This window comes from Haemaphysalis longicornis, unplaced genomic scaffold (assembly GCF_048455015.1).
Source record: "Haemaphysalis longicornis isolate Haplotype H1 unplaced genomic scaffold, Haemaphysalis longicornis Haplotype H1 scaffold_6, whole genome shotgun sequence".
NCBI lineage: Eukaryota > Metazoa > Arthropoda > Arachnida > Ixodida > Ixodidae > Haemaphysalis > Haemaphysalis longicornis.
In genome coordinates, this window is record NW_027526407.1 from 147,592,996 (window position 1) to 147,604,723 (window position 11,728).

Genomic DNA, 11,728 nt, shown 5'->3' on the forward strand with positions numbered 1-11,728 from the left:
GATACCTTGGCGGTAATCTCAATGAGGGAAGCGTCAAATTACACTGCATGTCGTCAGGGCTATACGTGCATCGCGTCAGTGATTTCGTACCCAGGCAGCACAGGACTGTTCGGCCTAAAACAGGCCGGTGTACTTTGACCGTTGATTTTCTGTCCGGCCGTTTTCCGGCAGCCATGTTCGGCCCATGTCCAAATGTGGGCCTTTTGGCCGTATACGGCCGTACTCCCGTTGCTGTCCAACGGCCAGTGTCCGTCGGCCAGTCGACCGGCTTACGGTCATACGGCCAGATTCCAGCCGTAGGGCTCCGGCCATTCCAAAGCCACCCGTGTACGGCCGAAGTACGGCCGCCGGAGGACAGCCGAGATGCGGTCGTCGGACTCCAGCCGGACTAAAGCTACCGTAAATACGGCCGTGCTACGGGCATTGGATTTCAGCCACAGTACGTTAACTGTACTGAGGCCGGTCACTGCATGTCGCGCAAGCAGATGACTCATTCGCGCAGTGCAGAAGCAGCACAAACTCAGCATTTTGGGTCCAATGCAGCCACATCAAAGTGAGCTCGCGCGCAATCACCAGCCGTCAAGCTTTCACCGCAGCCTTGCTTAATTACCAGCCTCAGTTGACATCAAAAATCATTTATTAAACAGTGCTCACGAATTGTCGTTCCTTTAATTGCTGTGCCTCTTTTACTGCCGAACACAGAAAATATTCAGTTCTTTGTAGAGCTTGCATAGATGTATTGTCCAGGTCCTGATATCCTCTGTGGGGCGGTTTACCTGTAATAAACGGGGAAAGAGGAGGGGAGGGGGTGGGGGGGGGGGGGTGGCGGCGGAGGGCGCATACTTTAGTGGGTTGAATTTCAGAGAGATAAATTGCGCCGTTTTTAGCCAATTTCGTTTAGGGCAATATTCCGGAACACTTTTATGCTATGGCTACATAAACTATTTTTATAACAGTTGCTTGACCAATTTTGCTGTATATAAAACCGGCGTGAATGCCTTTACGAAGCGTTTTGGTTCTCAACAAAACACTCAGGAGCATTTATTATAACTCCTTCACAAAAAAGTATGTCCAGTGTTTGCCCATTTTTCTTGCAAAGACATTTTCTACTCGATCAACTTTTCTGATGATTTTGCGCAGGGCTGATCCTAAGAAGGAGCGAACAGGTACTTTCATTTTCAATCTACTTTAATGTTGTTTTCATGAGTATACGTCCACACCACCTAATAGTCCAAAAGAACTTAATTTTCTTCTAATGTCATACTACGTTAAAAAAATTCTAGACGCGTTGCGAATGACGCCGTGCTTCAGGTGGCTGCAGTTGTATCCCTCTGTGTTCACGCAAGGAAAGGCGTAAAATTAGAGTTACATAATTTGTTTCAAACCAATAACATAGCAATGGTAGCATGCATACAGGAAACCTTGCATACTGCAACGAATAGGGCAATAAATATTTTATTGGTCAAGGTTGAATGCGTAGGGTTCTCAACCCGTCAGAGGCAAACTTGCGCCTCTGGAAGTGTATTTATTTATTTATTTGTTTGTTTATTTATTTATTTTTATTTATTTATTTATTTATTTGATGCCTGCTTGCCTTTGCATGCATTTCAGAAGGCAGATACATAACACTAAGCATTAAATATGAGACGAAATAACAAAATATTTCTACAAAGCGCTCTGAAAATCGTCAATATAAACAGTTAATGCAGTCATACGTGGAAGATAATTACCCTGCAGTATTGATGTAAAATAAAATGAATCGTGCAAGGCGTCACCTTTAAAGGAAAGTTAATAATTTGCTTTAATCTAGCGGTCCCACTTTGCGATATGTAGAATGGCGCTTGGACATACTTCTCCCCTCCTACTCCAGTTTTCGAATGATAGATATTACGAAAAAAGTTCAACCTGTGGTTTCGTCTGTCATCTTTCACGTGTTGCCATTTCAGTTTACTTTTACTTTCTCTCATGCTACGTTGAGCGTGCCAATTGCCTAATACGAATCGCACTGACATATTCTGTATGTTTTCGAGCGTATCAACGAGCTCTTTGGTGTAGGGATCCACGAAAACACATGCGTACTCCAAGATTGAGCGCACATGAGTGAAATACGGTTGTTCTTTTCAGTTAGATGGAGGTTCACTGAAATTTCGTCTCAGAAAGCCAAAAACATATGCAGCCGTAAGTTTTATGGTGTGAACCTGCCTATTTGACCTCTAACCACTCCCTAAATAGACACCTAGTTATTTATATTCCTCGGCCGTTGTCACAGCAGCATAATTTACGGTATACGTATCCAATTGGAATGAAGGTTTTCTTGTAAAGGTGCCGTTAACACACTGTTTAACATCCAAAAACTTTTCTGAATCAGCACACCATGATGTTATAAATTCGAATAAAGCTGCAGGTATACGCAATCACGTTCATTCGCTATAGTCCGGGTAACTACACAGTACTTTTGAACAAAGCTATAGGGCCAATAGTAATAACAATGCAAAAAACGATTCATTCAGTTCATAGGATGAAATGTACTACGCAGAAGGTGAGATGCAACACCATCATTTGCTTTTTTGCAGTCCAAGAATATACAGTCAACAACTTTAATCTTATCTATTGCAAGAGCCAAATCGTGCGTGAACTCAACAATCTGCGTTAAGGAAGAAAATCCTGACAAATCCGTGTTTGCTAGGATGCTGGCGATTATGTTTACCCAAATGAGTCATATCCCAAGAGTAGCTGAGCTCTCCTTCAAACATCGGAACTAAATTAACAGCTAGGCTTCGTCACTGACAAGGCTCTGTTGTTATCGCAAATTTAAAATAATTTTTTTTCTAAATAGGCAGTCGTAAAATCCCCTGAAGCAACATAGTGCAGAGCATGAAGTTGATCCTACCAATGCACGAGCGAGTCTCTTCTACGTTTATCACCAACAACATAGTGCAACATTGCTTGTCGCAGTTTAATTGTAAGCAGAATAACTTGCGCTTTTGCTCGCACTTGCCTTTCTTTGGTGGGGAGTCCTTGACATGGTGGCGGTTTAGCTCCTGCGTGGTGGCCGCTTGCTCGACGCCCTTGAAGGCCAGTTATTTTGGTGAACCATCTCCATCTCGGATCGGACATCTCTGGCGGGTCGATGTCTCCAATGCTCTCCATTTCTTGAGCGGGCTAATAGCCTAGAGCTGATGCGTCGACGAAGCCGGCGGCCGAGGCGTGGTAGCGGCGATGACTGGCGAGGCTTAGCTCACCCGTCGGTGTGGCACAGTCTTCTTGTGGCAATAAATGACATTTCGATGGCCTAAAAGGTTCCCTGCTAATGTCCAGTGAGTCCTTGCACCTTGCCCATTCACCGAGAACACTCATTACTGTTTGACAAACGATGTTCGTTCATTTAAAACGTAGAAACACGGAGCGGATGAAAAACGCGTCCCCGTCGTTCGGCTCCCTAACGGCTTTTTCTCCCCCCAGAAAAAGACCGGTCGGTCTCCTTCCAAACACGTCTGTGCATGAATTCTCGGCGCCCAGGCGCGAGCCGTTGTTCGGCTGTATGCCGTTTGCAGAAAAAATGACGTATAACCAGATACCTTACGTAGGCCGGTCTCCTCTTGAACACCGGTTGCCAAATATTCTGTGGCCATTCGCTTGCCGTAATTCGGCCGAGGACAGCTATCCGAATGAAAAACGTATATTCTGGGGCCGTACGTCCGCCGGACGCGCGGTTTACCGTTGAAACAACGAATGCACGGCAGCCGCGCTCCGGCCGGTCTCCTTTCGAACACCAACTGCCGCAAGAATACGCATATTCTGTGGCCGGTCGCTTGCCGTGCTTCGGCCGATTACCGCTTCCCGAAGAAAAAACGGATGCCCTAAGGCCGTACTTCGGCCGTTCTCTTTCTCAACATCGGCAGCCGTAAGAGAACTAAATATCTGGCAGCCGGTTAGCTGCCGTTGTACGTCCGGACACGGGCGAACGGAAAAATGCCGAAGCGCTGGTTGCCGAATGTTGGCCGATCAACGCATGATCAGTGGCTGCCAGAACCTGGATGCTGGCCGGACATGCCAGAAAGCGGCCGTAGACGGGCCGGTCTTGGAGCACACTTTCTGTGCCGCCTGGGTATACGTTGTGCTTACGCAAAAAACATTGCAAATTTCCCCGGAATTTGTGCAGTCGAGAATAGAGAGAATAGGGCCTTAGGGACCTATTCTCGACTGCACTTATTCCCGTGGAATTCGCCATGTTTTTTTCGGTAAGCACAACTTTAGCAATCAGTAACGTGATGCACGTATAGCTCTGACAACTTGCAGTTTGAATTGACGCTTCACTGATAAAGATCCCAACCAAGGTATGAAATATTTTGCATAAAAGATATAAAAACACTCTGCATGTACTACAAAAATTAAAACGGTGGCTGAGGTTGCCAAGAGAAAAACATTTCTGCAGGTCAAAATTAGCGTCAACACCACAAGGCGATCGAGTAACGTTGATCCAAAAGCGAGCGAAAGACGGATGTCGAGCGGTGAAAGAACATCTCACAAACACGGCTTTTTAGGGAATATTTATCCCTTAGAATCGCCGGTTAGCGTGCTTACCCAATGACAGGCGACAGCCGTGAGAAATTTCTGACGGTAATTCTCACGGTTGCGGTAATAATAAACACTACAATAAGGAAATTGGCTGGCAATGACGATACTCATTAACGCAAAATTGCAGCACAGCGCGAGCTGCGTTATTGATGGTGATGGTTATCGTTTAATTGCGCAAGGCCAACTTGGGCCAAGGAAACCGGAGAGAGCGATCTGCACTGTGCTATGTGACTGCGAAGAGCGGGTGCCTCTCAAAAAGCGATCGCGTCATCAGCGAACCTACGACGACCCTGCCGTACTAAGGCCTTATCTCGCAGCGTGTCACCGCAGGCAAGTGTCTCACGGAGGCTCGGCCTACTGCCCTCCGCTTAACAATTTCGCATTATTTTCCTCTTCAGCGTTTCTGCTCGCTCCATCTTCGGTGTCCCCTTCGTTCGCTTGGTTGGAACGAGGCCGACGGTGACGCAAAACCGCAGGTGCGGGCGCTTAAGAACTGCGCTTTAAAATGTTCAAAGGAAAAAAAAAGGTGTGTGATAGGAGTGAAACTTACAACCACTGGGTAGGCCATGAGGAAATGGGGATGGAGCAAGTCGATAACCGTTGTTAGGGGTAGGGCAAATACTTTGGAAATAAAACAGGCAAATTAGTTGATCGCAACCAACAACCTAGTACAAAAGGACAGCGTCTAAACATCATCATCAGCTCCCACGGGCTCCTGGCTGCCGTCGGACGAACGAGCGCCTTCGGAATGCAGCCCAGGTTTTGCTAATATGTCATGTATGGCGGTGGATTTAAATTTTAAAGCTTTAATTGTGGATTTAAAGCTTTAATTATGGAAGTAGACTGCTTCGCATTACGCAACAAAGGTAACGACAATTTCTGCAGACCGTAAGGTTATGGACGCATTGCTCGAGAAACTGCACTTACAGAATCTCAGTGGTACTCATGCATCTGTTTTTTTCGCAATCTTTTTTGGTCTCGTCCGTTGTGCAGATATATTCGGGAAATCGCTAAAGGCTTGACGTTGTTCAACGCGAAAGGTAGTGACTTTGCAATATCGATTTCATATATTGCAGGATCTATGTCATTCGATACGCATAGACGTCCTGCAGTGTTACGCTACTGTTCCAACGACGCTCAGTACCGCTGGGAGACCACCCATGGTTCGGTAACTAGTGCACTAAACTAGCATGTAAAACCGGCAAAATAACTTATAAAGTTACGTTATCCACAGAGAAAAAACTGGTAATTTTATTGGAAGGCAAGACGCAATCTAGCCGTGGCATAATGCCTCTATAATACAGAAAGCGATTGGCTTTCTTTCAACTTGGCCGCACATTAATAGGGTGGGTGCTTATTTTTCCACCGACCCGGTTGATACACACTGCAGGCGCGAATGCACTTCGTTTCAGTGCGCGTAAGCCCGAAAAGTCTATATGATGCTGTCCACGATGTCACATAGAAGCAGGTAGCGCCTGATGACAGCCCAGCAATCAGGGCCGAGGTCGGTCAGCTGCAGACACCCGTCACCGCGCCGGTGGCAGACGACTCGTTCTTTGACAACGCCGGCCAGTCGCATGAAGTCGTCCAAGCTCTGCAAGCACTGGAGCCCACGCCTCACCAATGCTGCAGCTTCGATAGTCGGCAAAGACAGCTCTTCCGCCAGCCCTTCAAGTAGCTCGGGGTAGAGGAAGACATCTTCCACAGCTTCGGCTCCACCCCTGCGGAAAGTGTGCAAGCCGCATTTAGAGACGCTCAAGGTTCGTCCAGTGGACAGTGGTGTAAAATTTTCACGAAGTTCGCCAAGGACTAGTTTTTAGGGGATGCGACCAAAAGCGACGGTTGCTGTGCTTTACTGTAGCCCGTGAGTGATACTAGTTTAGCTGCTTTTAGAGGGGCGAGAAAAGCGGAAACGCCCGTGGGTTGAGATTACCGCTCGGTGTAAAGATCCGCGACTGGTCAACATTACTCCATTGCCCTCCAGTATACACCTCGCGATTTATAGCCCAGGTGTCGCTTAAACAAGAGAAACTCGAAAATGATGCTTTATTTTAAAACATGAACAATACCTATAATAGGTAATTCTAAGGGTTCACGAGGGAACATAGCGTTGCTAATGTCACAATTACGCCATGTTTGAGTGTGAGCAATGAATGGCTTGGAGTTCAGTACACGCTGCGTATCCTGGCGACGGGCTGCGCGCGCGTTTTTGGTCTAATTAGGGTGGGTTCGCGTGTAAATACAGTTCTTCGCGCGTAACCATTGCGATTTCGCCCGCCTCCGCGTTAGGCACCCCTTTAAGTTAACTAAATTTTCGTTGCGTAGAGCGAAAACGTCGCGTGCGGTACCCCTTAATCGGTCTAAAGTATTCAGAGCGTACGCAATGAATTATAAAACTTTTCAAGGTGAAATCTGTATACTTGTTAGTTTTTCGTGGTTCTTGGAGATGTTAAATGTTAGTGTTAACCGCTGACAACTGGCACATTTTCTAGGAGCCTTATAATGTCTTAACTATCTTACTAGTTATTCCTAGGACCTGCTACACCAAATTTGCTCCCGTGCACACAGATCGCCAGTATCCATTAAGGAAATATTTAAAATGGACTAAATTTAAAACACAAGATAGTTTGTCTTTAAGCCCCACCAAGAAGCATTGTGTATTAAAGAACGTCACACAATTTGCTTTTTACGTTTTCATTGAACGCAATTACACCGTGGCAAAATAACTGCACTTTTAAACCTTGAAAAACCTTCTGCAAAACCAGAGGTACATAATTAAGAAACTCTGGGTCGTTCAAATGTCCCTCAAACGCTGGGACTGCGAAAAAAGTGCAGCGAGGAGTGCTAACAAAACATTCGCTCCAATCCACGCCGTGAAGGTGGTTGGAAAGCAAAGCTTTAAACTACAGCCACAACAATTGCCCATGCGACGTCACTTCAATTCACACACGAGGCTCCACAAAGAGTGAAACCAGAGATTCTGCTACCGTTACCTGGAATTTGCGGGGGAGCGTCCGGAACGCAGCAGGAGCGTCGGCCACGGCCGGGCTACAGCGGCGGACGACGGCACCGCTGTAGCCCGTTCGAGAGTCCGAATTGAGAGAACACGGAGAGGTGCGTCTTTCGAAGGGTGACACAGCGAAACCTAGCCATCCTGATGTGCTAGCTTGGGGCTACACGACCACGCGACACAAGCGCGGACATCGAAAGAATTCGTCATTTGATCTTAGTGATTCCAATTTATACCGATTTAAACTAGTTAGGTTGGTAAGGTGGTTGGGAATTCTGAGAAAGCTGAGGGAACTTTTTATTCCTATTTATCAGAACCTTGTTGCTACTTTTCCTTTTTGTAGTACCTCTTAAAATACAACCAAATTGGTAATCACCAATTTAGAAAACGGAGTCCCAGTTGTGGCAAGCAGAGCGCGAAATGTAGCGTTTTTCTAGCCCCCAGATGACTGTATGGGGTTTGTACATTTTTTCCCGCCCTGCAAACCAATACTTAACGTATGTTTGCCATACGATTACTTAATTCCGTCGGCTGCGGGTTACCCTGGAGGTGCTGTCGAACAAGTTATTCAGGTGGTCCGAAGGCACCGCCCAATGAACGTGAAGCTGCACCGAAACAGGGCCAAAATAACCGCCGCAGAAGCAGACGACAAAGTCGAACCGCGGACGCCTCCGCCGGCAAGCGGGCACTCCCGCGAGGGGAGCACTGGGTAAACTCGCGGTGCCATCTCTAGTGTGCTCCGTGAGTGAAACCCTTCATGCCCCCGCTGACGCCTCCGACGATTTAAGAGTTTACGTACCGCATACCACGAAAGAACCGTTGCTGGTAGAGCTAGAAAGCTTTGTTGAAAAACTGAGTTAAAACACAACCGATTTGGTAATCACCAATTTAAAAAACGGAGCGAGCAGTCCGGAGAACGTAGCGTTTCTCCAGCGGCCAGATGTCTGTATGTGGTTTGTACATTTTGTTTTCCCGCCCTGCAAACAATCATTAAAGTATGTTGGCTGTACGACGACGTCATTCCTTCCGGTGCGGGTTACTCTGGAGGTGCTGTCGACCAAGTTATCAAGGTATGAATTCGAGCTAGTTGGTAATCCATGATAAACCATTTCGCGCCTGAAGTTAATCAAGCTATGCGAAGGCAGCGCGAAATGGACGCGAAGCGAGAGCAAAACAGCACGAAACAACCGTCGCTTAAGCAGACGACAAAGCCGTACCGCCGACGCCGCTGTAGGCGAGCAGGCACTTTCGGGCGGGGAACGCTGGGTAAATTCGCTGTGCCATCTGCAGTGTGCTCCTTGTGTGAAACGCTCCTGCCCACCCCCCAATCGCAGCCTCAGCCGCGTTGAGAGTTTGTTGTCCCGCGCTCCACGAAAGAACATTAACAGTTGGCTAGCTAGAAAGATTTGCTTTCAAAAAGACTGTACAGACGCGGACCAACATATTGCTACTATAGATACAGAAACACGAATGACAGCACAACCAAAAGACAAAGGAAAGAACGCGAAGGAAATGAGGAAGAGCATAGCAAATACAAACGATATCACTACTTAATAGGCAAAAATACCCGGGTGCTGAGCACTGACACGCGCCGTAAATCCGTCCGAGCAATAATTCGACTGCAATAAATAATGCAGGATTGTTGGTTAGTACCTGTACCGTCCGTTTATATCGTTACCCCCAAAGAGCTGTTATCACCGATATGTCTTGCAAAAAATCTAGCCCAAAATGTAGCGTTCAATGAGATTATCCCTAATGTATGTTATTGGTTTTTGACTTTAAAGCACCGGATTTAGACATGGGCTATGAGGCGTGCCGTAGTTGAGTGCTCCGGATTGGGTGTGATCACATGTAATCTTTAAAGTGCGGCGACATTTCGACGCACGAGCGTTCTCAATTTTTCGCCTCCTTCAGAAAAGCAACCACCAAAGCCGGGACAAAACCCGTGCCCGTGGGCTTAGCAGCCGGACGTCACAGCACTGATCCGCCATGGCGGTTCCTCATTGTACGTACCTGTCGCTTCGTAAACCGGTCACAAATTGGGCGGCCCGAAGTACGATGCTGGAGTTTCGCCGCGCCGTGTCCAGTACCAAGAACCACTCCTTCCGCGTGTGTGGATCTGATACATACGAGAAGAAATGCGTCTCCAAGCAGATGCTCAGAAGAACGTGGTTATCCGCGATTCCCGAAGACATGCTCTTTGCGAAGACGTCCGTATCGGCCACCCTAGTAAGTTGTATTTCAACTCTGCTGTGGTTGCGGCTCAACTTCAGTACGCTTCCCAGATGCTCAGTGTCTTGACTATGGAGGTCTAGGGCTACGCGAAGTTTGCGGATGCTTCTGTTCTCCGATAGTGATTCGAAGATGACCGTCCATGTCCCATCTGGACATTTTGCCCATACGGCTGTCTCAAGAGCGAGGCTTTTCAAAGCGGTAGTTGACCCTAAGAACTCCGCCAAAGCAGATGACAGTTCCTGATTCATACGGTAAGGATACACAAGCAGGGTAAGAGATGTAATGTGGGTCAATTCAGAAAGCTGGCAGAGAATGCGCAAAATGGCCGTTTGGGAAGTAAGAGCAGGGACCTCTGTCTTAGAAAATGACTTGCACTTCAAGACCTCGACTGCGTTGTCAGCGCTGCAGGTAGAGAAGTGCACTTTGCACTGCGCTTCGCTTCCTCTCAGAGCTTCGCAGATTGGCCCCAAGAAGGCTGTGCTCACCATCCGACCGTGCAGGGTCACCTTCCGTAGTTGCTGTTTTTTTGCCACTGAATTGAAGAATGAAGCCCAGCACTCTCTCTCCCAAAGCAGGACGGGCATGAATACTTCCTCCAGTGTGTCATTTGCTTCGAAAGCCATCATCCAGTAGTCCCAGTCCTGGTGTGTTGGTATTAAGGGATACTTGGGTGGGCCATTAGAAAACTCTTCAAAGGTAATGCACGCACTCCGTAACGTTGTATTTTTATATACAATATCCGCTAAAACCTGCGTGATTTGGTTGGGAATTCCGAGTCGCATCTTACAAAAAGGTGAGAGAAAAATAATTAGTTTAGAAACTGTGGTGTTGCCCAGTAGGCTGTCGTGGATCAGTCTGAGGGAATCCTCGCGGAATTTTTCTACTGTGTAGGTCAGCGTCGTAAGCGTGCTGCTTTTTTTTAGGAAACTGGCGAACATGGAGCGACATTCTGCTGAGGCTATAGCAGATTCGTGCAGCAAGAGTTCCTTAATAGTGGCGTTGGCTTTTAGGTCAGTCCAAAACGCTTTAATTTCCGGGTCGGACGTGGAAGTCGTAAGCCGCTCTGGTAGCGATTCCAAATACCCAAATGGATTAGAAGAGACCATCCTCAATTCTAGTTCTTCAAAGTGCGTTGATGTGGAAACCACGGTGGGAAAATTCTTGTCTTCAGAGTACAGCACAGAAGTTACTTTTAGGTGCTTTATGAACGCGTTTTTGCAAAGAACATTCAGAAGAGCGCACTGATTACGTTTTAAAATATCGTCGTAGATGTCGACAGCCGACACACAGCGGTGCGTCTTCAAGAGCAAATGTAAAACTGTGAGAGCCTGGTGCAAAATTTCGGCCGACGCTTCTCCGACGAAGTCATCGAAGCTCTCCAAGCAAAGCTGGCCACACGATCCCGACCAGTCTCGCAGCCGCAAGTTCAGTGGATAGAGAAACTCATTCCACGTCGACGGTCGTTTTGCGACGTGACACATGCGTGTCTCACTTGCAGTGCACGCCACGCTCCAGTCGATGGTGGCCCCGGTAATGACACCTGTGGCATTCCGCATGTCGGCAGGCTGGAAGGCAGTCGCTGCTCCCGGCAGTGCCAGGTCAAGAGCGGTTAGGCAACTTTGGTCGTTGCCCATTTTCCTTCCTGAAAATGAGGGTAAAGATGATGTGATACAGATATCAGTAAAGCTTGGTGTTGCGCTAGCTGGTATCGAGATACTTGGAAATGTAGACTGCCGGAGTCTACAGGGCGATCAGAAAATAAAGGAGCAAACGAAAGTGTTCATAAGTTATTACAACTGAAAAGTGTTCAATGAACACACACACACACACACACACACACACACACACACACACACACACACACACACACACACACACACACACACACACACACACACACACACA

At 47.3% G+C, this 11,728-nt stretch overlaps 1 protein-coding gene across 1 annotated transcript; it reads right to left on the reverse strand.

Moving 5' to 3' along the window:
- Nucleotides 1-5,877: 5,877 nt before the first annotated feature.
- On the reverse strand, nucleotides 5,878-11,457 carry LOC144143293 (uncharacterized). The gene is made up of 3 exons (XM_077675065.1): nucleotides 11,073-11,457; nucleotides 9,602-9,707; nucleotides 5,878-6,299 (listed from the first exon to the last, which is right to left on the reverse strand). The coding sequence occupies exons 1-3, from the start codon at nucleotides 11,455-11,457 to the stop codon at nucleotides 6,011-6,013; spliced, it is 780 nt and encodes a 259-aa protein (XP_077531191.1). The 3' UTR covers nucleotides 5,878-6,010.
- Nucleotides 11,458-11,728: the final 271 nt, after the last annotated feature.